Consider the following 27774-nt stretch of genomic DNA (forward strand, 5'->3'; position numbering starts at 1 on the left):
TAAACTCAGACCATCTGCTCCACTGATGGCTACTAGGATACCCAGCTGCGTCCCTAACACTGTGTCCTGTGACACGCAGGAGCATTGCACCGCAACTGAGTACATATTCCAACCATGAATCACAAACTAGCCCCGTGCTGAGGGCAAAAAATGGACACTTAACCTGGGAGGACAGCCTCTAATTTGGCATAAAGCAGACACTATTCCCCTGCTGTTATCATAGGGCAACTCTACTGTTGCCGCAAAAGCCATTACATCACTGTTTGATGCATTTACCCCTGCAGTGGAAACCTGAGTAGAAGTGGCTTACGCAAAGACACAAGGAGGATGAGAAAGGGGTACAGGGTGAGAAAGAAAAAGGATAAAATGATAAAAAAAAAAAAAACATACTGTATTGGGATTATAAGAAAGGATCAAGACAGAATGAATCACAGGAAAAGAGTGAGTTAATTGTGACTGTTTGTGTGTGAATCAGAAGATGCTTTGAGGTTGGTGTGAGGCGGCTCAAACCGGTTTGGGCTTTTGTGAAGTGTTATCACAGCAAACCATGAGCCACCACTCCACATAAAACTAATGAGCTTCTGAGGTCGCAGAGACTGGCTATTAAAAAAGCAGCACTTCATTTTCTAAAGGGAACAGAATACTGAATGTTTGTTTCTGGTATCATAGATCATGGTTAGCCCAAAAATGCTACAAATTATTCAGTCTTTATTTAATAAATGTAAAAATTCATCAGTTTACAAGCATGAATCTCATTCGGTTCCAAAGAGAGATTTGGCTAAAAATACATGAACCATCCTCAGACCCTTGCTGAGTCTTAGTGACGCCTCAGTCTGTTTGTCCCCGCCTGCAGTACGCTCTACTTCAGAAATCACCACCCATCCAGAAACAATGGCATCTTTCAGCCGTTTCAGATTTAGATGTGCTACACTTACAGAGCTGTTGCTCCACAACAAAAGACTGGTATTCTTCCTTTCGAATAGTTTCCACTCAATATGGTGATGAAGAGCCTGTAACAGCAATAATGCAACCCTGATCTGTGACAGCCCTGGATTAATCTGTGTTTAGTGCATCAATGAAGACCTGAGGGAGGAAGAGTCCACTTAGGACAAACCGTCTATGAATGTCCTGAAGGTTTTTAGATGAACTCAAAGGGTCAAGTAGGGGTCGTATGGAATCACACTCCTTGAGCAGCTGGAGTAGTACAATCGCCCTAGTGAACAGGCCTGAAAGAGCACCATGGAAACGGGGTTCTATTAGCAAACTCAGCCAATCTGGATTCAGGACATCACCTAGACAACAAATGAGCGATATAATGACATAATTGGCACATCAACATAAAACAACAACAACTACATGCAAACTATAAATAACTATTACAGTTCATGTTAATTATAAGGGTTTTGATTCAATTATAAAGGAACATCAGGAAGTTAATTAGTTATAATTAATGTGATAATAAAGAAAAACTGTCATTATGGAGATCTTATATACCTAATTGTAGCTGCATACAAATTGTGAGATTGTCTTTGACAATGGCTGCACTGTTTTGAGCCCAGCGCTCGAGGTTCTTGGCGAGAGTGGAGGATTTTGGGTAATGTTTAACCAGATTCAATAGGTGTGGCAACAGGCACTCTGAGATCACAGATGGCTCTGCAAACACATTTGCTTCATCTCGCTCATACAGACTGCGACATCTGACCGACACAAGAAAACAACAACCAACAATGTGAGAGACAAAAGAAAACAGGATGGTTGCATGTGTTTCTGTTCAGCCAAAATATAATAAAGGATATTAAGATTAAAGCCTATATAAGATTTTTAAAATCTAAACTACCATTCAAAAGTTTGGGGTCGGTAAGATTTTTAAATGTTGTTAAAAGAAGTCTCTTTTGCTCATTAAGGCTGCATTTACTCGATTAAACTTGATTACAGTTAAAACAACAATACTGTGAAATATTTTTGAAATGTAAAATAACAGCTTTCTGTTTTAAAATATTTTAAAATGTAATTTATTCCTGTGATGGCAACACCGAATTTTCAGTAACAGTGTCACATGCTCTTTAAGAAATCATTCTGATAATATAACACATATGTAAAATAATAATATCATTTAAAAAATGAAAATAATTGAAGGTAACTTTACAGGCACTTTTGATTACATTAAATGCATCCATGCTGTGTAAACATTATTAATTTCTTTCTTTTTATGCCGACCCCAAAGTTTTGAAACTCTAAAACTGAATGTCATCTTAAAACAAAGTAAAACTATGATAATAGTAATAATAATAATAAAAAAAAACATGATGCATAATTTTTTAAACATGCATAGCATTTCTATAATAATATGCACAAAAAACAAGTTAACGATTGTCATTTCTGTATGTGGATTGACGTACTGTGTCTCTTTGAGCTCCTTCAGTACAGCATTCAGATCACAGTCAGGTAAGTGGCACACTAAGGCCTCCAAAGCACAGCTTGCGCCCCAGAATTCCTCTAAGAGCAGGCTGAGCAGTGAGTGCAAAGCCCGGTTCGCCTGCATGTAGAAGCATTCCTGTGGCTCTTCCGGCCGTTGGACAGAACAGCAGAGCAGAGAGGCAAAGACAGCCGCCTTCGCTCTCACCTGTGGACTCTCATCCTGAAGCAGAGAGATACCTGTGCTGATCAAGCTTAAAAAAAAAACAGAGGGATGGAAATTTAGTTATACATCAAATACTTCCTGCATAATAATCAACCAATAATAAACAACAAACCAAAGCCTGAACCAGATGAAGCATCTAACCAGACAGAAATATAAAACATCCTGACAGCTCTACGAATTTTGTTTCTAGTCCTTCTCTGTCTAGCTCACTGCCCAAATGGAGTTATCAAGGCACACCTCTTAATTATACCTGGTACTGAGCTCTTTGAGCGTGAGGCCTCCTGTCAGGCTCCTGGTCACTACGTGGACGCCGCACAGACACAGAGCTTGTGCACATGCTGCTCTGAGGGCCTCAGGAGCTTCAGGACATCTGTGTTTCTCTAATAACTTACACCAGCGCTGGAGCAAAGACAAGTCCACACTGAGAGAACAGACAGGCAAACAGAGTAAAGAGTTTGAGCCCCGGTAAACCAATGAGCCATATCTCAAGTTAGTTAGTTGACATAAAACAGCACACACAACTCATTTTAGTTGCATAATGTGTTCTCTTTCTGAGTGGAACAAAGAGAGAAATCTAGAACTGACCGGAGCAGGGCCCTGACTGTGAATGATTCTAGAGGTCTACTCTCATTCAAAAACACTGTCAGACTCAGCACCTACTTCTGAAGGTTTTTGTTTTTGTTTTTTTTTTTTAAGAAATTGGAAGTTTTATTCAACAAGGATGCATTAAATCCTTCTATTCATAAAAAACATTGAAAAATATAGAAATACAGTTAAACATGCATCATAGTTTTCACAGAAAATATTTAATACAAACAGATATAAAGAACATGAAGAATATTTAATAACATCAAGCTGAACATAGTAAGATCTGGCTGCATGACAGGTGAGTTTACCTGTGACAAAGGAGCAGGCTGACTGCACACAGAGCCGTGGAGATCAGCACAGGTCCTCCTCTATCTGACTCCAGGTCAGTAAACAGAACCTCCACACACTCCTGCAGCCATGTCTCCTCGAACCCTGAAGGACAGGGACGGGGCAGAGCAAGACTGTCTTCGTCAGGGGTCATAACCTCAACTAATGCGGTCAAGAATGCTCCTCTGTACTCCACGTTCTGGTCCAACAGCGCCTTCTTCAGGTTGGCCTGCAGGAGAAAAACACTGTTATTCAAATAAGACCCTTTCCAGACATTACCAAAAAAAAAAACACCCACCCATCTATTATTCTTGCAATCATGATCTTTTAGTTCTTATGAGAAGGGAATTAAAAGCATTATAAGATTGTGGTATATTTAATTTCTCATGACCTGTAGAGCAGTTTAGTGTTTCTCTGACCTCACATGAGGGCTGGGTGGAAATCCTGGCTGAGTACAAACCCAGTGTGTTTTTAAAGATTACTGAATACAATGACTAACATGCCTAAGATCTAAATGCTGATTTCAGGGCAGTGTATAAAATGGATCTTGATTGTTTTAATTTCCTTCAGTTGTATTTGGTTGACATTTGCGAACGGCTCAAATTACCAGCCTATGATATTTGTGAAAAGTGAAGCTTTAGCAGTAGGTCTAGAAACAAACACTTGTAATTTTAATACGTTAAATCAAGACAATTAATTGAAAAATAAATAAATAAATACAAAAAAACACTGAAATAAATGCATGTTTTCATGCCTGAGCAGCACCGAATGAGTACAGTTGCATTAACAGAAGCATTAGTAAACAACCAGATTAACAAAGTGTCTCAAAATTTGAAGGTTTTTAATTTGATGCATTTTAAACAGCACACTGCTTATTGGCAGCAAGGCATGATGCAGCAGCCAAAGATGTCCATCTACCTCACTTTATATACAATTAAGCTAGATGGATGTTTTTGGCCACTGGACTGTGTCTTGCTGAAACAGAACACAAGAACATGCCCTGAGTGAAAAAGCCCAGAGTCGACCTCAACGGCTCAAACACAAATGGTTAGGTGCTTAAAAAAACAAAAACAAACCTTATTGCCCTCAAACCTTTAAATGGTACAGCAAATGCAACTTAGTTAAACATAAAAAGCTGTTTAGTTTATCTCAGTATAATTATTGCATCTTCGCATTAAAGTGTCGTAATACAATAAAGGCAACAAAATCAACTGACCATATACAGAGGCAAAAGTGTAGTGCTATAGTAACACTCACCTGCAGCGCTCTCTCCATAACCCGCTGGAGGACAGTTCCTCTCCAGCCACGCCCCTCTGTTGCAGACTTGACCAATGAGAGACGTACTACTGCATTGCCATTGGCCAGATGCTGCCATACCTGACACGCCCACTCAGGATCCCCACACAGGAAGTTCACTGCACTTTGGTGGAATGAAGCAGAGCCAACCTAAAGCACATAAACATTCACAATCAACATTTCTCTCACTGTGTATGTTCCTGACAGCACACTCAAAAGGACAGGAATAAGCACCTCTAGTATGCTTGGAGTCCTGTGAATCTCCTGCAGCAGTTGAGAAGAGAGCTGAGTGAGGAAAGCACTAGAGCAATGGCCTCTTATCAGACTCACTATATCCACATACGCCAGCCGCACCAGCGGGCACCGCTGCCTCACAGATGCCATCCACAGTCTGGACTCAAACTCACTCACAACCTCACTGAGAGATGACCGACTGCTAAACAAACAGAGTCAGATTGCAATTTGATAACGGAGTATGACTGCTGCAGCAAAACATAATGACAAACTAATGACAAAAAGTGTCATTTCCTTCATGAGATACACTCCTCTGCTCTTACATGCTAGTTTTCAGTGCCCGGGCCAGTATGGCTCCTATCTGTAGGAGCTGGCCATGCAGTCTGTTGTGACAGCACACAACGTCCGGTGATTCCGGCAGCTTTTCCACCAACTGCAGGACAGTTGCCAGATATTCATTTGGCGGTATCATAGCAACTAGGGCTCTTGATGACATCACTCGTACGCCATAGACCGGGCTGGCAGCTAGGAGGAAGAGCGGAGGCAGGAATTCCCACAGAGCCCTGAAGAAAACACAAAGACATCAAACAGATAAGAGACAAGTGAATATTAATCATTACTAAGGGGAAAAGGCATTTGACAGATTTGAATATCCAAAATAATAAAAATCTACTTGTATAATACCAAAATCATATGATTTTATACAAAATTTTGGGTATTCAAATTTGGCATAGTATAGTATAATATAATATAATATAATATAATATAATATAATATAATATAATATAATATAATATAATATCATAAAAATTGAAAGTGCTGTCAAATAATTAATCGTATCCTTGCATCTTGCATCTGTTATAATAGTTTTTGTTTGTGTAATGTGTGTATTTGTTATGTGTATATTTATTTTTTTTTTTTTGTTTTTCACATAATATATGTGTGTGTATATATATATATATATATATATACACACACACACACACATTCAGTATACATTTAGAAAATATTTACATGTATATATTTATATTTATATAATTTATATTATATATAAATATATTTAAAATGCAAACATAACTTTTAAAAATATATACATGCGTGTGTATTTATATATACATAACAAATATACACAGTACACACACATCTATTATTGAAAACAAAAACTTTTATTTTGGATGCAGCACTAAATATAATATAATATAATATAATATAATATAATATAATATATAGACAGATTTTAATAAATCCACTGTTTTATATATATATATATATATATATATATATATATATATATATATATATATATATATATATATATATATATCATATGATCATATAGCATACTATTATATGATTTAAAAAAAAATCTAAATATACATTATATTACATATTATATGGTATTAAACTTCTAATTATATTAAAATCTGGAAAATAATACAATAAAACAACACAATAACAAAATTATATAATACAACACAATAATACTATAATATACATTAAGATTTTATTTTACCTTAAAATCATATAATTTTGTATTATATAAAAATCTAAACACTGAACATAATACAACGTAATGTAATGTAATGTAATAATATCATTATAGAAAATTGTGGACATTTAAATCAGGCAGATAATATAATAAAATACTATAAAATGTAATATACAATATAATACATTTATGTTCATGTATTTGGATGTATGCACCATCATACCGTGTCTGTTCCTCAGCACCAGGCTGTAGTTTGGCGAGCAGGGTGAGGACAGGGTAGAGGGAAGGGTGCAGGAGAAGAGTGGAATCATGAAGGTCTGTAGCTGCGCTTTCCAGCGCCCCCTGGAGGAAGGGCTGTAGGGCTGGGTAGAGGTTAAAGAAGGAAGGAGAAGACATGCCGGAATGAGTGGAGCCCTCTTCACCGGTAGGCTGCTGACCCAACATTCTGGTGCACAGAGAACCTATGAGAAGTGAAAGGTCAACACGTGACTAATCCACAAGGGTTGAAATTAGAATAATTGTGAGTGTGACCGGCTCGTACTGTAGAGCTGCAGGGCTGCGTTCCTCATAGCCCAGCATGGAGAGCTGAGGAGTGTGAGTGACAGAATGGCCATCACAGGGGTGTACTGTAGAACAGCTACACCCAGACTGGAGCCCTTCACCAGAGCTTGAAGGGTGTGAACGGCACACACCTGTGAGAGATCAGTGAACAAACATCTTTTACGAACATAGCTACTTTTTTCTTTAACATATGTTTGATGCAGCAAAACTGTAGATTTATTTAATAGGTAGATCACTGACTCTACCTGTGGTAAGTCGAGAGTTTGGTCCCAGTCCCGGGGAAGAGGTGCTTTGGCTGTGTTGTGTTGTGGTGTTTTTGTTTTTTGTGAAAAGTGTGGGAGTGTTTTTATAGTGTTCTGAGGATATGAGACACAAAATATGAGTGTGGGGACCGGCAGCACGCCTCGTTACTGAGGTACTACGGGGCGACTGGAGAACAGAAAGGCCCTAGAGGGAGAGAGAGAGCATTATATGATTTTTTTAATAAAATAAAATAAAATTAAATGGCTGCTTAAAGGGATAGTTCACTCAAAAATTTTAATTCTATCAAAATTACACACCCTCATGTAGACCTTCGTTCATCTTCGGGACACAAATTGAGATATTTTTGATGAAATCCGAGAGCTTTCTGACTCTACATAGACAGCAATGGAACTACCATGTTCAAGGCTCAGAAACATAGTAAAGACATCCTTAAAAATAACAACTTTATTCAACAATTTCCTCTCTTCTGTGTCAGATTTCAATACTTGTCCACAACAGTAACACGACACATGCGTGTGCATTCCTCTTCTTGTAAACAAGTTGTTATTTTTGTCTTCTTTGCATACAAAAAGTATTCTCGTGGCTTTATAAAATGCTGAATAACTGATGTCACATGGACTATTTTAACAATGTCCTAACTACCTTTCTGGGTATTGAACGTGTCAGATGCATTGCTGTCTATGGACAGTCAGAAAGCTCTTGGATTTCATAAAAATATCCTAACTTGTGTTCCGAAGATGAACAAAGGTCTCACGGGTTACAGAATTTTCGTTTTTGTGTGAACTTTTCCTTTAAATAAACACAGGTCTTTTAACTTGAAATTGACATTTCTATTAGAATCCCATATAAAATCACTGATTGAGAATGAATGCTTTACTCTATTCTACCTGTTTTAATATGAGAAGCGGGATCTCTCTGATCTCCGGATCAGAGCTGCTCAGTAGAGCCCTGCAGAACTTAGTAAAGCCAATACAGCAGCCCTCTACTGCCCCCTAACGGAAGATGAGAGAAAAGGAGAGAACAGGACCACAAATGTAAGATGTTACTGTGAAACAAAGTGGATGGAAAAAGTGCTGAAAGAGCAAATCTGTCTTACCCAGTGTCTACATTTCAGAATGATGTCCTTAAATACTTTGGAAGCCTTCCTGAGTTCTTCCACACTCAAAGTCAGTTCTTTACAGTGCAGCGACAAGATTCTCTCCACCAGGGAGCCCAGAAAAATACCAATTTCCTACCAGGAAAGCAGATCATCCAGTCATACATAATACTTTTTGTAAACCACAGCTTAAAATGTAGGCTGATGTTCTGTCATCCTTCTAGCAGCCTTACCTTCAAGGAAACCCAGCAGCAAGTCAGCACTAGACTATGTTCCTCAGAGAGCAGCACATTCTCCTCTCCATCCTCATCAAGTCCCGCCCCCTCAACCCCACCCTGACCAATCAGAGAACTGATTGCATTCCCCATGTCACAGAATGATGGAGGCACATCTGTGACAAAAAGAAAAGTATATTCTTATAAGAGAAGCTCTTCAGACATATTGTTTACATCTGCAGATTCAGTGTACCTTTCTCCTGTGTGTCCTGGTCCCCATACAGCACACCTAACAGCAGCAGAGTGAGCTTTTCTACTAAAGACACAATGTCTCCTGCAACACTGTGAGTTATTGACTCCACTAGGACCCCTGGCACCTCCAGCAAGCCCCTCTGCAGAGCACTTACAACACCTGAAGTAATAAAACACACTCCGTTTGTGGATTATTTTTTAGCGTATTTTCAGATATATTAGTCGTGAAAACTCCACTTAGTGGTAAACAACTGTAGCAAGATTTATAAACTCAGCTCAGTTTTATACCATGAATAGGCGCTGTACGAGCTGCAAGCAGCATGTCATTCCTGGCAGTGAGATAATGCTGCTCCAGTTTGGTGAGAAGAAACGTGATCAGTTTAACTGACTCTTTCTCCCCATGTTCAAATGCCCCATCCACCCTATAATTCAGAAATGCACACACACATACACACACACGCGCAAGCATAATAATAAATATTCAAAATAAAGAAAATATTGTTCTCGTAAAAACAAGGACCCAACACATTTTAAATAAACTCAAATTAAATTACCCCCAGGCACAAACTCTGCTTATACACTTCCGTTCAAAAGTTTGGGTCAGAACAATTGTTTTTTTAATGAAAGAAATTAAAAAACTTTAATGCTTCGAGGATTAGATTGATCAAAAGAGACAAAAGTGACAAAAGAGAAAGACTGTTTTATATAAATGCTGTGTTTTTGAACTTTCTATTTATCAAAGAATCCAAAGTTTACATGGACATTCAGCTTTGTCATCATAGGAATATATTACATTTTAAAATACATAGCAAAATAGAAAACCGTTATTTGAAATTGTAATTATGTTTCACAATATTATTGTTCTTACTTTAATATCAAACATCAAACTTTTGAAAAGCAGTGTTGTGTATGTGTATCCTTTCATACTTCAAGACTAAAAGAGACAAAAGCGATGTTTGCTCACTTGTGCAGTAGAAGTTTGATGGTCAGTGCTCCCATCTGGGCTTCCTGGACCCGTGGGCTGTGGAGCAGCCGCTCTGCCCTCCTCAACAGCACAGCTGTGACATCATCCGGGACAGACGAGGGGAAAAATCTGAGAAGTAGCTCTGCAGACAGTTCACGGATCTACAGCACGGGGACAACATATGCCAGGCAAATACATCACATTACAGACAATTGGGGCAAGGGTTTCAACTGTGCATACACTTCAGTTCAAATGTCTGGGGTTGGTCATATCTTAATGTTATTTTTTAAGAATGCTCTAACGCTCACCAAGGCTGCATTTATTTGATCAGAAATACAGTATAAACAGTAATGTTGTGAAATATCATTACAATTTAAAAGAACTGTTTTCTATTTTCTATCTATCTTTTAGATTTTTTTCCTGTGGTGGCGTTATGGCCATTACTCCAGTCTTCAGTGTCACATGATCCTTCAGAAATCATTCAAATATGCTATTCTGGTGCTCAAGAAACCTTTCTTGATAAGATTATCTTACTAAATGTCTTTACTGACACCTTTTAATGCATTCTTGGTGAATAAATGATCAGTTTCTTTAAACAAATCTTACTGACCCCACGCTTTTGAACATTATTGTTGTCAATTCATTTAGTTTTACCTCATTGGTTGAATCCTCCAAACAGCCAATCAGGACAAGCATCTTTGACTTTGAGAAGAAATCCCACTTTCCCCTCTCTTTAGCCCAGTTTATAAGAGTAGACATATTGGCTAAAAAAAATAAATAAAAAAAATCAATCTCAGATATCATTGTATTATATTAAGCAAGGAACATAAAATAATCAAATCGACAATTCATAATATGTATTTTAAGGTACTTCAAAGGATACCATGGTACTACCACAGTACATGCCTGAAAACATAACCATGGTATGCTTTTGTAAGTGTTGTTTTATTACCAGGCGGTTGTCCCTTCTTTCTGTCTGGACTCCAGGTGTCTGTACATGTTTCCAGCACTGCAGACAGCAGGAGCAGAACAGTCTTCTTCCTCTGGTAGCTGCTGTCAGGACTCAAATAGACCAATGACAGCTGGAAGAGCCAGTCAACAAACTCTGAGGGAAAGTATCATGAAAAAACCCACATGATCTTACCAATAAAGCCATTTTATTATGTTCTTCTGATTAAAATGCTTCATATATTAAAATATGTTACAAAAATTTGGATTATTATTAATACACTTCAGTGTTTCCCACAGACTTACACTCTATGTGTGGCATCACCTCCCCTGGGGGAATATGCATGTATATAATGTAAATATAAAACAGAAGACAGGCTTATTGAAGTTGCAAATTCATTGTCTGCCAGCAGGAGGCGCTATTAGAGCGGCAGAAACAGAGGTTTCCCCAGTAACGTGTCATTGCATTTTAATGCTTTTGTTAGCCTATCCAGTTATATGTGGCGCTGCTACGTTACTTATTCAATATATTGCGGAAAACGAGAGCATCAGTGTGAAGAAGATGTTGTTTACATCAAAACTGAAACCAAGCCGTTCACACAGAACACATATTTATCACATTTTCTAGAGGGACAATAAATCACATTAAATAAAATCGCACAAGAGAGAGGCATGTTTAGAAGGCCATGTAAAATTTAAAAAAAAAGTTAAACTTTTAAAAAACATGTCTCTAAACTTTATAGCGGTTTTTCCCCATCTCACTGTATCTCATGTTTTTAAATGAAGAAAGTAGCCTACTCTTTGTGATTGTTTTTTTTTTTTTTTTTTTTTTATTGTTTAAACAACTTTATTAATTATATATGGTTTATAAACATCATTTTAAACATTTTGAACTTTTTTTTGCTAAGATAATCATGTTATTTTATTACGCTTTGAAGAAACGTGCATAATATTTTGCGCAATGCGCCCTCTTGTGGTCTCAGGAGAGAAGCCAAAAGCTTTTTCCACCTAACTAAAATTATGCCTTTAAATTCAAATATATTTCAAATTTTGATAATATTTAAGTAGAAAATTCAAATTTAGTTTTTCAGTCATTTTGACAGCCCTATCAGGCATTATAGGAAAGATTAAATGAAAATGACATCAAAACTTTTCTGAAGACAATCGGTTCCCTTCAAAAAAAGATACATTTATATAAAAACACTCGTGCCGCATTTTTATTTTGAAATGTGTAGTGCATTTTATAAAATCTATTTGTGGTGATCAGTGTTGATATTTTGTGGCGGGCCGCCAGATGTAAGTCAATGTATGGGAACCCCTGCACTTACAAACTTCAACAACGGCACTAAAAACTAAAAACTTGCACCCATGCCAATAGATGCCAGCAGTCAAAGACTATCATCATATTGGTCATTAAGACAGACAAGTGAGTGCCAGCAAAACATAATAAAAATAGTACTTGTGCACCTTTTAAATAATGTTGAAATCAACTGCAAAAATATAACATGTATTTTCATCAAATTTTAATTTCAAAACTCCTCACCGACTCCTTGTTTAAGCTCCGCCTCCTCTTCCTCCGTGAGCCCTTTTTTACCATTATGGCCTTTGACGCTTGCCATGCAGCTGTCTCTTATTCTCACCAAGAACTTCCTCAGTGCTGCCTGAAGGTGCTGGCGGAAAGGTGACGATTCGCTGTTGAGATTGAGCGGGAGGAAGTCTCTCAGAGCGCAATACTCCACTTGTGATGGGGCTTCTTTGGTCTTTGGACTGCAGCAGAGGAGGTTCAGAGCTGCAAGCCGGATGCTGTCATCCAAAGAGGAGAGGGCAATATGGAGAGTCTTAAGAGCATGGGGGCTGTCAGCTATCCAGAGGGAACGTCCACTTGTGCCCCGCTGGGCGCTCATGACACAGGCCCACGCGTGAAGGTGACCGGGAACTGCGGGGTCCAGAGCTGACAACAGAGTGTTAACAGCACCTGGAAATATTCGCAGTGTTGAGGGCAGAAGATGGCTAGAGGCGTTATTCTGAAGAAGAGTTAATTCTGAAGTCAAAGCCTCTAGAAGGACTGGTTGCCACCGCCGAGCCCAATGATTGGCTGAGTCTTGTTCAGTGGGTGGAGCTTCTTGGGATGCATTTATAATAAGCTCGCGTTTCTGTTCCTGAAGGAGCGATTTGTAGACTTCTGAGGCACATGGAGAAAGGTAATTGGTGGAGAGGCATTTTAGGATGTGAGAGGGAAGAGCTGGATACAGTTCCAAAACCTTTTAGGAGGAGAAACTATATTTTATTTTACATTTATTTAAAACTACTTTTATAATGAACCGATGCTAATAAGACTCTCAAAGTAAGCTAAAATAAAGCTTTCTTTATTTCCAAATCATGTAGTATTTACATAAAAATGTATTTCTGATGTCAATTATTTTATCGTTTTAAATTATTGCTTTTATTTTTACATTTATATTAAATAAAATATATGCTCTAATTTATATTAGAATAAATGTATACATTCTTAGAATTCTTAATAAAATTCTTTATACAACAAGTGTATTTATTAGTTATGCATACAATATTATTTATAATATTCATATTATATTATAACTAATAACATAGTAGATATAACATTTATTTTATAAATACATAAAACAAAAAAAGGAGGTAGAAAGTACAGTACAAGGGTGTCTGGTCACTCCTCTTACCTTGTCTGTTCCTGCATATGGCAGAATTGCAGTAAGCGGTAAATACTTTGCTTTGGATTCCCAAGGCAGTTCGGATATTCTGTTCAATAATTCTACATAAAGTCTTTTATCGGTGTTCTCAAAGTGCAGACAATCCTTGTCATAGATCTCCATAAACAGACAGAAAGCACTGCGTGCCACCTCTGCAACACCATCCAGCTACAATAAAAGTAATGAACACAGATATCAGCTGAGTGGATGTGTTCCTATAATTAACTTCATTTTATATTTAATATGGATTTTTACATTTTCTCTTAAAAGTATGAGTGGTTCTTGCATGTACAAAACTGCTAGGGAGTTCTGAGTGGTTTTAAAACACGGCTCAAGTAGAAAGAGCCCATCTTACTCCATACTTAGTGTTCAAACCCATATACCTTAAAATAAAGTATATTCTGTTTCCTAGTGTGCAAAAGGCTTACTGGGCTCTCTGCATTGCTCCAGATGATTTGTGTAAGGTGCTGCTGGAGGTCTGAATCTAAAGGAGCACCAGTAACTTCCCAAACCTCACGGAGGCACTCTCTCAGCCTCTTCAGCCAAATAGTAAACACTACAAAACACATATGCATACAACTTTAGTCACCTCAGTCATGCACAGACCCAGCAATCTACAGAATGACGCATGAGGATAGAGAGCTTGTACCTTGAAAAACATAGTAATGACAGTCAAGCTTTTCTTCACAAAGAGCTGAGATGAAGGGGAACAACCCATTCAGGAGAAGACAAGTCTGATAAAACAAAAGATAGAGTAAGTAATTATATGTTCCACTTTGGATCATTCTTAGAAAAAGCAGTCTATGCGCTGCTTGCGTACCCCTTGGTTGCTATGGTGACTGACAAGAATGTCATTTCTGCAGCAAGTTAACAACCCCCTGCATACAGCCAGTCTGTCCACTCCGTCCTGACGTCTGGGACGACAGTCCACCTGCAGCTCACCTACCGTCAATCTCCACGGTTCTGAGACATACAAGATTCACATTTTACAAAAGACAGGCAACTATCAAAGCAAACTAGTTAGTTCACTGTACATTATAGATAAAGAAAAGAAATTTATGTTTTTACAAAAAATGTATATTTCAAATGAAAGCTTTCTATTTATCAAAAGCAACACAAACATTTTCAACACTGATAATAAGAAATGTTTTTCAGCAACAAATCAGAATTTCAGAGATAAAATGTAAAATTTAAATACAAATAAATAAAATTACAATTTAAACTTTGCCTTTACAGGAATAAATTTCATTTTAAAATATATAAATAAGCATTACAATTTAAATAAAAAATAAATAAATAAATAAATAAATAAAAATATCTTTTTTTACTGTATCTTTTATCACATAATTTTTTTTTTTAAATCTTACCAACTGCAATATTTTAAACGCTAGTCATATGCATTTAAGCGGATAGTTCACCCCAAAAATTAATTACTCAGCCTCGTGTCGTTCCAAACATAGAAGACCCTTGCTCATCTTCAGAACACAAATTAAGATATTTTTGATGAAATCTGAGAGCTTTCTGACCCTCCATAGACAGCAATACATCTGACATGTTTAAGGCCCAGAAAGGTACTAAGGGCATCATTAAAATAGCAGCATTCTTACACCTTTTTTCAAATTCAAATTCAAGCACTTTTCAAGCACTTTCAAGGAGCATATTCAAGCTTTTCCAGCACTTTAAACTGTGCTAAATAATTACATGTTTACACACACAAATACAGGATTTCACAAATAGAAAGAGTTGTATAAAGTGACAAACCTCAAATTGACCAACCTCAGCCTTTAAAATATTTTTTAAAAATAAAGAAGGAACGAGTGAAAAGTATTAAGAATTTTCAGAGGATGAATTTGCATTGTCAATAAGCCTGTCTGCTGTTTTTGTTCAGAACAAAAAGCTAATGTGCCTTCAAAAATCTAAAAGATAAAGATGTGTGTGCTATAAATTAAAATAATTCTTTGCACATTTGACTCGTCCCATTTATTATTATTTTAAAGGCTAAAATATGAGGTTCTGTCTGCCACTAGGAGGCGCTTTTGGAACTGCATGATATAGCAGTTTCTCCTGTAATGGCAGTACACAAAGCAGCGCTGGCTCACAAACGCTGCTTTATCAGACTTTTATTTGTCTATGGCAAGCCATTTTAGCTTAAAATATTCCAAGCGTTACTCGTCGTAACTGCATTTTTACTAGTACAATTAAATTCTTACTAGTAACAGTGCCAAATAGAGAGCTCTCTAAATCTATTATAACTAGTTATATATACAATAAGAGAGCTCTCTAATTTAATTCTTACTAGTAAAAAAAAAAAAAAAAAGAGCTTGAAAGAGCTGACTCTCTCATAAAAAAATTTAACTTTACAGGAGACTTTACATTTTTTAACCATAATTTGTCATTTTCAAGCCAACACTTACTAAAGTAGCAACCTCCCGACACATTTTTATCTCCCGCTCCACTCCATCAGAGCATGCGTGTCAATAAGGACAGACAGATCACACAACAGCCACACATGTAAGTCGAGGACTCGAGTGGAGCGGTTTACATTTTATGCAAAAAGCATTTTGTCTAGAAAGTGAACGTACGTTATTCAGTAATAAAGCAAATTATTAAAAAAACAAATGCAATTGCGATTTCAAGCAGTTTCAAGCACTTTATTCAAAATTAAAATCAAACACTACATTATAATTCAAGCATTTTCAAGGATTTCAAGCACACGTACGAACCCTGAAATAGTCCACGTGACATCAGTGGTTCAACAGTAATGTAACAAAACTACGAGAATACTTTTTGTGAACGCACGCCGAAGACTGACATGGAAGAGAAGAAAATTGTTGAATTCTTTGTGCACAAAAAGTATTCTCGTAGCTTCATAAAATTACGTTTGAACCACTGATGTCACACACTATTTTAACAATGCCCTTACTATCTTTTTGGGTCTTGAACGTGGTAGTTGCATTGCTGTCTTTGCAGGGTCAGAAAGCTTTCGGATTTTATCAAAAATATCTTAATTTGTGTTCCAATGATGAACAAAGGTCTTATGGGTTTGGAACGACATGAGGGTGAGTAATTAATATTTTACATAATTTTTATTTTTGGGTGAACTATCCCTTTAAGTGCAATGAAATACTGTAGCTGACCTGTGCTGGTGGTTTGCAGCAGACTCCAGGCAGCTGATCCTGCACACTGACTGTCTGTCGCTGTGGTGAGCAGCATTGCAACCGCAGTGCCAGCCAACAAACGTGTATCTCTGCTGGAAACCTGAGAAACACCATTAGATGACACAAAATTAGACTGCTAGATACAATCATTTTAGTTTTTTTTTTTTCAAAGATACAGTTGCGACCACAAGCACCAACCTCTCCTAAGATAACGCTCATCAGGAACTCCAAAATATCTCTCAAACTCATATTTGCACTTCCCTTACTGTAGACCATCAGGGCCACCTGACCAGGCAGCAGCTGAAACACCTGCAAACAAACCTGAGAACAACACAACAAGAGCTGTGAGGATGCAGATTCACGTCAGCTGGTGTTTAATCAATAACTAGATTTCCACCTTCACAGTCTGATAGCACAGTGGCCCATTTCTGGTTGCTTCATCTGACAAAACAGCAGGAATCAGCTCAGCGACTTTATTAAGCAGAGTGCTGCATTCTGCTCTGAGAACCTCTCGTCCCGTAGTGCTGTCCTCCAAGAACATACAGACTGCCAAAAGACACACACCACAACTATTACAACACAACAGACATGACTACAGATGTCTGATGCACTGATGCACACTCACCTATCTGAAGATCTTTCAATGAAAACACCTGCAAAACAACAACAACAAAAAAACTAAATTAGAATTTTTTTTTTAATTGATCAAAATTAAAACATGGCCAGAAATACATTTGTATGCTTTAATATTTGTTATATTATATATATATATATATATATATATATATATATATATATATATATATATATATATATATATATATATATATATATATATATATATATATATAATAAAAATGTTATATATTAATATTACTACTATTATATAACATACAAAAGTTACTTTTTTACCTGTTTTTGGTGCAAAAGGTTCAGCAGATTTTGTTTAATTTCCTCAAAGACTATGGAGTAGTTTATTTCAGCCAAGACCTGCAGCATCTGTACAACAGAGTTAAGAAGGTGTTGTTTTAAGGGAAACCAACAATCAGGAACAAAAAATGATGGCAATGTTCAACTAAAGGTGAAAATTACTTGGTCTAATTTGCGGCAAGTGGATGAAGAGGTCACTGCCTCTAACTGTAAGCCCAAAACAAGCTGAACAAACTGATGAAGAGTAGAAGGCTGTAAGGAACCAAGTGCTTCTTTTGGGATCTTCTGCAGGATCTGTGAAGCCTCCTCCAGTGAGCGCTCCCGGCTCCGTTTCCCTGCACTCCTGTCAATAAAACACTAGCTCTCATTCACAAACAATAGAAGACTAGAAATAACCTCTTAAAATAGTTTTCACACTCTTTCTAGATTTGTTGACACTTGACATGTCCAAAATAATGCATTGTGTTAAATTACATTTTAATCATACATGTCTTGCTAGAGTTAATTTCATAAATAGCATTTCTTGTAATAACAGTATATTGCTTGTAGTATTTTCAGTTTTCAATTTCAAGTGCATTATTGGCAAGATTGCGTTTGCAAACACAAAAGAAGTAATGATAAGAAAACGAAATATACAATATAACAAATACAAAAGAATTAAAATAAGGTATACACATAATATAAATAAAGAATACAATACATATATAATTCACAAACATCACAAATTTAGAGCTTGCACAAAGAAATTCAAAGTAAGCTTGAAGGGCTACTCATCCCGAATCAAATTAAAGTGTACTTGGAAAAAAAGAATAAGAAAACAGCATGCATCAGTAACAGTAAAACGCATCTCTCTACACACTAAGTTACCTGGCATTTTCTGTCAGCTTCTGCAAGAATTTCCTTAGCGTGTCTTTGACATCACATGATATTTGATCTTCTGAAACGACAGATTTCAGAACTGCATCAGCTTGTCCCGAACAAAAATTTAAAATGGTCATAGTTGCGAGCTTCAGACTGGTCAGCTCCATGTGTAAACTCGATCTCATTCTACAGCGACACACAGTGTCACATACATGATAAGCGCACTCCAGCGCCCCTACCGGCGCGACTGTATGGTAATCTAACGTACGTGCTGTGGCTAATGCAAGTACACCCGGCTGCAGCCTGCAGATCGAGGCGGGGCTGCACTTGGGGCGGGGTTGCACGTGTCGCCCCGCCCCTTACCTACACTGATTGGTTCGATCGTCTTTCATAGACATACAGGCTAATGGCTAATGTATCAGACTGTAAACACAACAGTCTCTGATGCTGCAATACGTTTTTAAAATGAACAATCCTTGAATCCAAATGAACAATTACGTGCCATGTTTCCCCTCTGAATTGGGCTAAAGGTGTGAGCTAGAAAGCGGCAATAGTTTATTTAATGTTGCATTAGCTTTCAAGAAGTCAGTTTCAGTGCTGGTTTAGCTAGCAGAGCATGTACCTGTTATACAATATATTTTCCGCACTTTTGTGCTTCTTGATACTGAAATGGCTGAAACGGAGAAGGCATTGCATGGATGTGAAGAGGTTAGATGGAAAAACGGTTCTTATAACTGGTAAGTGAGTACATTTGGCTTCATATATCCGACTATGTAGGAGTAGCATCTTTAGAATATCATGATTGGCAGCTGCTGACTTACAAATAATTCTGATTGATTGTGTGTTTTCATTTGTATTAATACATATTAACTTGTATATGACTACAGGGCATGTTTATTGAATTTGTCTGTGAGGTTATTCTATGTTTATTTTGGTTTTTATTGCTTATTAGTAGCTAATTTGGTTGGAAATAAATCAGACTAACTGAAATAAGCCTGGATTATTTGGTAAACTTGTTTTATGAAACAGGACTCAGGTCATACAAATAATTCTGATTGATTATATGTGTTTTTTCATTTGTATTATTACATATTTCCTAAAAGTCAAACCTTCATCTAAAGTGAAATCACATTAGTTGAATGATGAGAATCGTGTGTTGTTCTGGAGTAACCTTTATAGGAAGGTCATTGCTACTGTGTGATAGAGAAGTGTAAAGCTCCGCTGCTTTTAACAGCCTCTTTTATTCTTGTACTTGTCATGTGGCACGGCAACTGTATGTTTCAGGTGGGAACACTGGGATCGGGAAGGAGACGGCCGTGTCGCTGGCTTTGCGAGGAGCTCGTGTGATCATCGCCTGCAGGGATGAGGAGAAAGCCAGGAAAGCCGTCCGAGAGATCAAAGCCAGGAGCCACAATGTGAATGTGCTGTATATGGAGCTCGACCTGGCCAACATGAGATCTATAAGAGAGTTCTGCAAAACCTTCTTACAAAAGGAGAAGCAGCTGGATATTCTGATCAATAACGCGGGTGAGGATTAATATCCGGGTGGCAATCGATGATCTAAACATGAGGTTTTCAAACTGGGGTCCAGGGACCTTCGAGGCACTGCTAGTTTGGTAACACTTCAGCTAAAGCCTTTAGAAATAACGCAGTTTTAATGCACAAATTATAACCACAGTTATAATACATTACACTTATCATATTTATTGCTTCACCTTTAGAAAGTATAATGCATTAAAACACACGACAAGCACACTTTCAAATATTGTAATGCATTTATTTTTGATTATAATTATGAAAATATATAATGCATTACAGCACGCATTATGAATACCTTTATCATGCATTATACGTAAAGGCTTTTAAGAAAAGTGTTTGCACTGTGTTACTTTTGTGTTACTATTAGTCACCTGGGCTGGGATGTCAGTGAATAAAAAGTTCACAAACTTCTTAAATTATAATATATTTTACAATATTGCTGATTTACTGTATTTTCATCAAATATGTTTTTTTTTTCAGGCATGCCCAGCGTCCTCGACTGGACAGATGATGATTTCTCCATGTGCTTTGGCGTGAACCACCTTGGCCACTTCTTACTGACCAACCTTCTTCTCCCGCGGCTGAAAGAGAGTTCACCGAGCAGAGTGATCAATCTCACCTGCTCCAGCTACAAGTACCAGAAGCTGGACTTCCAAGATCTCAACTACAACCTGTTTCCGTTCTTCACCTACTGCCGCAGCAAGCTGGCCAACATTTACTTCACACAGGAGCTCGCTCGCATGCTGGAGGGGAAAGGAGTGACCGCGTACGCCGTTCACCCTGGTGAGATAGAAAATATAGGCAGGCTTTCTCACTTTTACAACAGTGGAAAAGGCTGCTCTGCTGTTGCTTAAGTCTGAGCAGTAATAATAGTGATCTTTACCTTAGCAAGAACCTGTGATTGTCTGAACTGATTATTGTGAAGTTCATCTCATGTCTTTTGTCTCATTCAGGTTACGTTCAGAGTAACTGGATCTGTCATTACTCGGTTTTGTTCCGGATCCTTGTGCAGGTGGTGATGTTCATGTTTTTTGTTTCGTGTGAGGCTGGGGCGCAGACGGTGGTCTACTGCGCCGTATCAGACGAGGTGCTCGAGCACAATGGAGGATATTTCACTGACTGTCAGCCGGCTCACCTTAGAGCCTTCGCTAGAGATTCTGGAGTAGCAAAAAAACTTTGGGAGGCCAGCGAGAGACTAGTTAAACTGGCCTGAGTACAGTATACAGTGCTTTTTGTTTGCATGTTCGATAAGCAGACTAATTCTTATGTTATTCATAGAAAGCCATGTTAGTTTTTGGTTTGTAAGAATGTGATTTTTATGACACTGTTAAGAGGGTGGCTATTTATAAATGCAAACTAATCAACACCTGAAAGCGCACATCTAGCAGAACAAAGATTTATTAATGTATTTGGTATATGCTTTTATCCAAAGCGATTTACTTTTGCATTCATTCATTTGATCACTCCATGTCTTGATGAAAACATCTTTTCGTAAGATTAATGTATTTTGTACATTGTCCCTGACAAATAAACGAATTAAATAAATAAATGTCAAAGGTGAAGTTTTTCACAGAAAAAAAAGAGAAAAAAGGTATTAATTTTCCCTCAAGGTAGAATTTTTCATTAAAATCTGTTTTAAATGCTAATCAAAAATAAAGATAAAAAGTGATAAAGAAAGCAATTTTCGTTTGCATTATAGTTCATTTAGTAGTGTACAAATGTTTCCTCCAAAATCCTCAATGGATAGACTTGTACCAACATACTCGCTGACATGTTGATTTTTACTCCACAACACAAAAGATCAAAGCATGATAAAAAAAAAAAAATATGATTTTACTTATTTCCACGACTTCTGCAGGCCTGTTTTTAAACTGTTTTTAAAACTGACCTTCCAGTCAGGTTAAGGAAGTAAAAATCCCATTCATTATTTAATTAATTTTTAATTTGTTAAAATAGACCTTCTGTGAGCTACGAGGTTGTTGATTGATGGTATATGGTATAAGCCATCAGCCTGCATTATTTGAAGTAATTCCCAACTCTTTAGCAATAGAAAAATGAATGAGAAAAAGTGCAACACTTTAAAAAATATATTGCTTGACAATTTTGAATGCACATGCAGACAATTCTTCAGTATTTAAATCATCTCATTTATTTATATCTTTTGAACACATTTGTTTAAGTCAGGGAATACACAGCATGTTTGAGAATAGAGCAATAACAAGAGTAAGAATCATCAGAAATCAAAGAGAATATTATCTTATACAGAAAAAACAAAACTAACAGAGGGCTACTGTGAGAAAACTCAACTTCAGAGAAACTATTACTGTTTCCAATCAGAGAAATGATATGACGAGTGAAACGGAAACAGTCCTATGCTGAAAGACGGACGGTGCTGTTGGTGCAGGTAGAAATGCTCTGGATCTACCGAGCTGTAATTGTTAAGTAAGTCATAAAAGTCAGAAACAATCCACGGTTTTATTGGCCATTCAGTTTTGGTGAATATCCGCAAAGCACAAACAGCAGAACTGTGTCACTGCCGATCCAAATTTAGCTAAAAATGATTTTGAAAAACCCATGCATATTTAGCTAATATCGCAAGTGCTTCTCTGAAGTCAAGCAGTCTCATACTAATGAGTAATCTTATAGTCGTTAATATAAATATCAGTCACCCTGCATTGACAACAATGAGCTTAATACAAAAGCATGCCGTAGAAATATCACCATTTCCATAATCTTAATATCATCGACGTTTCGTAGCTATAGTCTTCGTCATTTACACTGCCATTGTCAGCATCATTTTGGGACAAAAATATTATATATATATATATATATATATATATATATATATATATATATATATATATATGCACTTAACAAAGCTGGTAAAACAGATAAGAGAAAGGTTTAGACCAGCATTCAATAGAAAAAATGAAATCAAAAAGATAAATAACACCAAACCTAGTGTTCAAGTGACTGTCATGCAAAGAAAGTAAACTGCAGTTTCAATACTGTGTGTCCTGTTTTAATAGTGATGTGCACTTTCACTCGTTAACATGTTTATTTCCGTTGCTAAACACATAGAGAACAGTACACTTTTTACATGCTGTTTTTTTTTGTGATTTTGTCTTTTTTTTTATTTTTCTTTATTAGGGAGCGGACAGGCGTGGAACTCTGATGACTCGTATAAACACAGGTGAAGTTTTGGATGAAATAAATCATCCAAGAATGAGACGCAACTGTAACAGAAGCAGAACACCGGAGCACAAACACAAACACCTGCCTCGCGGGGTCGCTTTGTTTGAGAGAAATATTTTGATTGGATTTTAAAAGATTACTGCTTTTTATCTGTATGAGGGGTGCTTCGGACACTTTCTTTCAAAATAATAACAATAAAAGATCAGTAGTCATCATCGATATGATGTGGCTCAAAGCTAGTGTGTTCAAACATCAACTTAAGAAGCACGTAACAACTTGCAATAATATAATCAAATAAATAAATACAACCTGAGGACACAATCAATATATAAGATCGATAAAATAAGTCACATGACCCGGTGATGATGTCACGCTGAAACCAGAATAAAGTTGCACAAGGTGTGACGTATAAACTACATCTCACCATCTTCTGAAATATAAAACTATTGCTGCCGATTTTAAACCTCTTCTTTCTTCGAAAGTTTTCACACACCTTGCACTTTGCCCATCCAAAGGGTAAACACACTTTAAAAAGGATCCAGGGTAACAAATTTTTCACTCTCCTTAAAAGTCTCACACACAGACGACAAACGAAATATATATAAACTCTCAAAAATAGAATGAGTAATAGTGATAAGTCAATACCATATGGTGCGAAAATATAAGAGCGAAAAAACGCAAAAGAAATTTCGAAAAATTCCAAAAAGAACGAATTTCACAAGTTACTCCAATCAGCTGCTCTTTAACGGCCTCCGATGATTTTAAATCTCCACTATGACTAGCGTAGAGATACAATAGTTTTTTTTTTTTTCGAACTACTCTAAAATCATTGGATGTCCACATTTAGTTTGATTCAGTCAGTCCAACTGTATGGGCACTTTCCGAACATGACTGGCTCAGCTGAGGAAGTAACGAAAAAAAAAAGCGCAACACTAATATCTAATACTAACGTTGCAACTGCTGTCACATATAAAGAACGACTGTGGCTTTCCAGAACAAGTTGTTCTTCATCCAACACAAAGTTCGCCAACTGACAGAAAATCTGAGTTTTTCCCCAATCTGCACTAATGATGCGAGAACTAACAATTAAAGCTGGAAGACCCCGAATGTCACATCGTCGTTCTTACTCAGGCTCTGGTAGAATCTGCCCCAAAACAGTCACACATACCAACATATGTCCACTAACGTTTAAACACATGGACAGACGCGACGGTTGGATGTGAATCACATTGAGAAGCCTGTACATGAACGGCGGCCATTATTTCTCTACATCACCGAGGCCGCTTTGGATATACTGTACAGAAAAAAATCATGCTCTCCAAAAATGTTTGGAAAAGAAAAGGCATAAATTAAAAATCATTGGCATCCAGAACGTGAATTGTGTAAGTGACACGTACAACTGCCTTTGTATTTAATACTAATAACAACAGTAAGAACAATATTAATCATAATAATAACAATAATATTGAAAATCTACACACTGTAAGTGAGGACGGCGAATCAAGTGTTAACATTATTCACACTGGGAAGGTGCGACGGAAAGCATGGCATTTCACAGACGACTCGCTGAGGCCTTATTATCCGTAATAATCAAAGACTGTCCAACTCCACACAGCACATGTGCACAACAAAGGGAGTCTCTGCACGGGTGTAAAGATACAGGGACGGTGTCTGGGAGGGAGGGAGGGAGGGGGTAAAGTTGAAGGTAAGACAAAAGACGATGCACAAAAGTGATTGGCAGGTGAGGTGATTGACAGGCGAGGGGGCCGGGCCCAGTGTGGGAGGGTCAGGTGCTGCAGACTCACAGCCACCCATCACTGGGCTCGCTCTCCAACTTCCCCCCTCCCTCACTCTCTCTCTTTCACTCTTGCACTCTCCATTTCTGGCTGGGCGCTCTTGTTAGATGTGGCTACAATGAGCTCAACCTGAGGGAAGAAAAGATTGTTAGCTGTGTGTCATCACTTTGTACAACAACAACGACAACGTTTGTTTAAGAATGTGCAATGGGCCAAAGCTACTCTGAAAAAAAAGGGTTTAGAAACAATTTTCATTTATGATGGAAAAGCTGAATTACTTCAGACTTCAGTGTCACATGATCCTTCAGAAATAATTTTAATATGCTGAATTGGTGCTTAGGGAAGATTTCTTATAAAGAAAAAGAAAAAACAGCTGCTTAATATTTTTGTTCAGGATTCTTAGAACATCTGACCGCAAACCTTGAAGATTTGGTTAAGGCACAAGGAGCATTTGTTAAAGACTCTAGCATTAAATAACATTATATCCGTCTGTACAAGGATGTACCTTCACTGTAGAGGGGCGGCTGGAGCTCCCGAACAGTGGAAATGCACATTCTGCCATTTGGAGTCACGACGATGCCACACCCTCGTCTCTTCTGATTGGCTGCTGCGCGGCCGGCCCTGCCCATCCACATACTGCGTGAGGCGGATGTAGGCGATGCAGGCGGCCTCCTCTCCAATCAGGTGCACGTGAGGGTTGAGGATGGTGGTGTGGATGGGCTTACTGTTCTTAGACAGCACTATGACAGAGTGAGAAACGGCCACACTTTAACGAACAGACGTCATGACCGACAGGATAGAAGTGAAGAGTAATCCCACTCAACTTACAGTTCTCAAAGTAAAATCTGTGGAAGTCCATCCCCTCCACCAGGTTTCCCAAGGCCTCAGGTTCAAAGCAGGTGAGTCCAGGGTCGCAGATTTTACTGGAAAGAATTAAAGTCATTGTTTCAGTGCCATCTCGTTTACGGTCAACTGTGGGTAAAGAAAGTTAAAAATACGCAAGTGACTTACGCATAGGCTTCGAAGTCGCCATTGTTGATGGCCTCAATAAGCTGCTCAGTGATTTTGATGATCTCCTGTTTGCGTGCTGTAGAAAGAGGAGGTCAAGGGTTAAAAGGAGCCAACTTATCTTGTACTAGTATGCGCAGGAGGAGCATTATGGGTAAGCAAAGTCATCTCCTTTAAAACACCGCAAAACATTCCACAGGTTCACTCTACTTTATTCAGCAGACTCATTTTTGATGTCTTAAACAAGACAGAAAAAAACAAAACAAAAAACAGGTTGTCTGAACATCCACTAACAGATTTCAGCCACCCACTCTACTGTCCATGCTCTCTCACACAGCATTTCCTTTCCAACTATGTTAGTCACAGGTTAAATTACAACTCAGTCTCTACAGGCAACACAATGCAATAATTCTCTGTAAGACCAGGTGGTCTAATCACAAATGGTTTGTTTAGATTATTTCAATATGTAATAATTATTATGTTAGATTTACATATTTTACATATCCAATAAGAAAACTGAATTGGCTGCTGAAAATTCAGCTTTGCCAATACAGGAAAAATGACTTTTTCCATTTTAAAATATATCAAATTAGAAATATTTTTTTAAATGTAATAATATTTCACAATATTACTGTTTTTACAATAATTTTGATCTAATAAATGCAGCCTTGAAAGCTAGGGGTGGGCCATATGACCAAAATCACTATACAAATTTTATTTCACGGTAATAGTAAATTCATAATTCTTGTCACCAGTCAATACCACAAAAAAATAATACTAGCCAAAAAAATTTTTTTTTAACATTTTTTTTTAATAAATAAATCAAACACATTGAAGACAAGTAAACAGTCAGCAATTAAATAAGAATAAGAAACTAATTAAAAGCAATAGTATAATATACAAAAAAAACTACAGTTGAACAAATAAATAAAAAATGCTTATTCTTCACTGTGTAAATTAAATATATATTTCTTCTTAATAAAGATACAAGAGTAATTTAGTCAAGAGCAGTGGGAGATTTTCTGTCTTTTATTGTTTGATTAACATGAATTACAGACAGCAGGAATATTAGACTGCTGTCACTTTAAGAGCTGCCTAAATCCAATATACTGTTGCACGTTTTCTGTCTCAGATGTTTGCTTTGACTTAACACTTTAATTACTGTGGATGGGGATTACGAGGATGCTTGCAAAGACCAGCATTTTGAAACATACAAGTGTGTGTATTTATCCATTCAAGGCCTAGAAAGCAGCAAAAATAACGGTCTCTCAGACAGCGCATGCATATAGTGAAACGAGTTCTCTTTTGCTGCTGACTGCATTTCATATGACAACAAAGTCATATGAGCATGTAACCGCAATTGAAACGATAGTCCGAAATCTATACCGGTTGACGAAATTCTACCACTTAATCATGTCTACTGGTATATCGCCCATCCCTACTGGAAGCCATGAGAGATGTATATACTGTATGTAAAACCCTCAACTCTGGGAATATAATTTTTTTTGTGTGTGTATGTGCTGTTAAAGCCTGCAATATAGACACTCTCCTCTTCATAATACAAAAGTGGTCACAGATGATGCATTTGAGACACAACACATGCTACTCCCAGGTGTACACAGCAATGTGATTAAATCACCTGAGAAATCCACACTGCATGCATGTTAGCCCAGTAGCATCACCGCT

At 37.4% G+C, this 27774-nt stretch overlaps 3 protein-coding genes across 28 annotated transcripts in view; 1 reads left to right on the forward strand and 2 right to left on the reverse strand.

Annotated features, from left to right (window-relative positions):
* Nucleotides 1-688: 688 nt before the first annotated feature.
* LOC109113478 (thyroid adenoma-associated protein homolog) lies at nt 689-18789 on the reverse strand. Its single transcript, XM_042723661.1, is given in 32 exon segments — nt 689-1292; nt 1495-1697; nt 2400-2669; nt 2892-3062; nt 3538-3785; nt 4814-5002; nt 5087-5288; nt 5410-5649; nt 6799-7036; nt 7117-7267; nt 7382-7438; nt 7440-7583; nt 8288-8392; nt 8497-8631; nt 8730-8887; nt 8965-9123; nt 9252-9385; nt 9928-10088; nt 10582-10691; nt 10880-11032; nt 12419-13136; nt 13572-13769; nt 14030-14157; nt 14251-14335; nt 14422-14564; nt 16739-16859; nt 16958-17080; nt 17157-17305; nt 17385-17412; nt 17672-17758; nt 17852-18032; nt 18557-18789. Coding segments are annotated over 32 exon segments (5607 nt in total). The 5' UTR covers nt 18736-18789; the 3' UTR covers nt 689-1053.
* Nucleotides 18790-18929: 140 nt separating this feature from the next.
* si:dkey-174n20.1 (uncharacterized protein LOC796174 homolog) lies at nt 18930-21699 on the forward strand. Its single transcript, XM_042723694.1, has 4 exons — nt 18930-19287; nt 19835-20077; nt 20570-20872; nt 21043-21699. Exons 1-4 carry the CDS (start codon nt 19167-19169, stop codon nt 21300-21302), a joined length of 927 nt encoding a protein of 308 aa, XP_042579628.1. The 5' UTR covers nt 18930-19166; the 3' UTR covers nt 21303-21699.
* A 516-nt stretch (nt 21700-22215) lies between these two features.
* Nucleotides 22216-27774, reverse strand: part of camk2b1 (calcium/calmodulin-dependent protein kinase (CaM kinase) II beta 1) — a 59249-nt gene continuing 53690 nt past the window's right edge. For all 26 annotated transcript variants that reach the window (XM_042723667.1, XM_042723668.1, XM_042723666.1 and 23 more), the window contains 4 exons: nt 26092-26167; nt 25909-26003; nt 25586-25820; nt 22216-25209 (listed from right to left, as the gene is read on the reverse strand). In XM_042723667.1, coding sequence (XP_042579601.1) covers nt 25588-25820; nt 25909-26003; nt 26092-26167 — 404 coding nt within the window. In that variant the 3' untranslated portion in view covers nt 22216-25209; nt 25586-25587. The remainder of the gene's footprint in view (nt 25210-25585; nt 25821-25908; nt 26004-26091; nt 26168-27774) is intronic.

Source organism: Cyprinus carpio, chromosome B5, assembly GCF_018340385.1.
Source record: "Cyprinus carpio isolate SPL01 chromosome B5, ASM1834038v1, whole genome shotgun sequence".
NCBI lineage: Eukaryota > Metazoa > Chordata > Actinopteri > Cypriniformes > Cyprinidae > Cyprinus > Cyprinus carpio.

Coding starts and splice junctions, on each gene's coding strand:
- si:dkey-174n20.1 (XM_042723694.1), top strand. CDS start 19,167: ATGTACCTGTTATACAATATATTTTCCGCACTTTTGTGCTTCTTGATA. Junction 19,288..19,834: donor AAAAACGGTTCTTATAACTG/GTAAGTGAGTAC, acceptor TGTATGTTTCAG/GTGGGAACACTGGGATCGGG. Junction 20,873..21,042: donor CGCGTACGCCGTTCACCCTG/GTGAGATAGAAA, acceptor TGTCTCATTCAG/GTTACGTTCAGAGTAACTGG.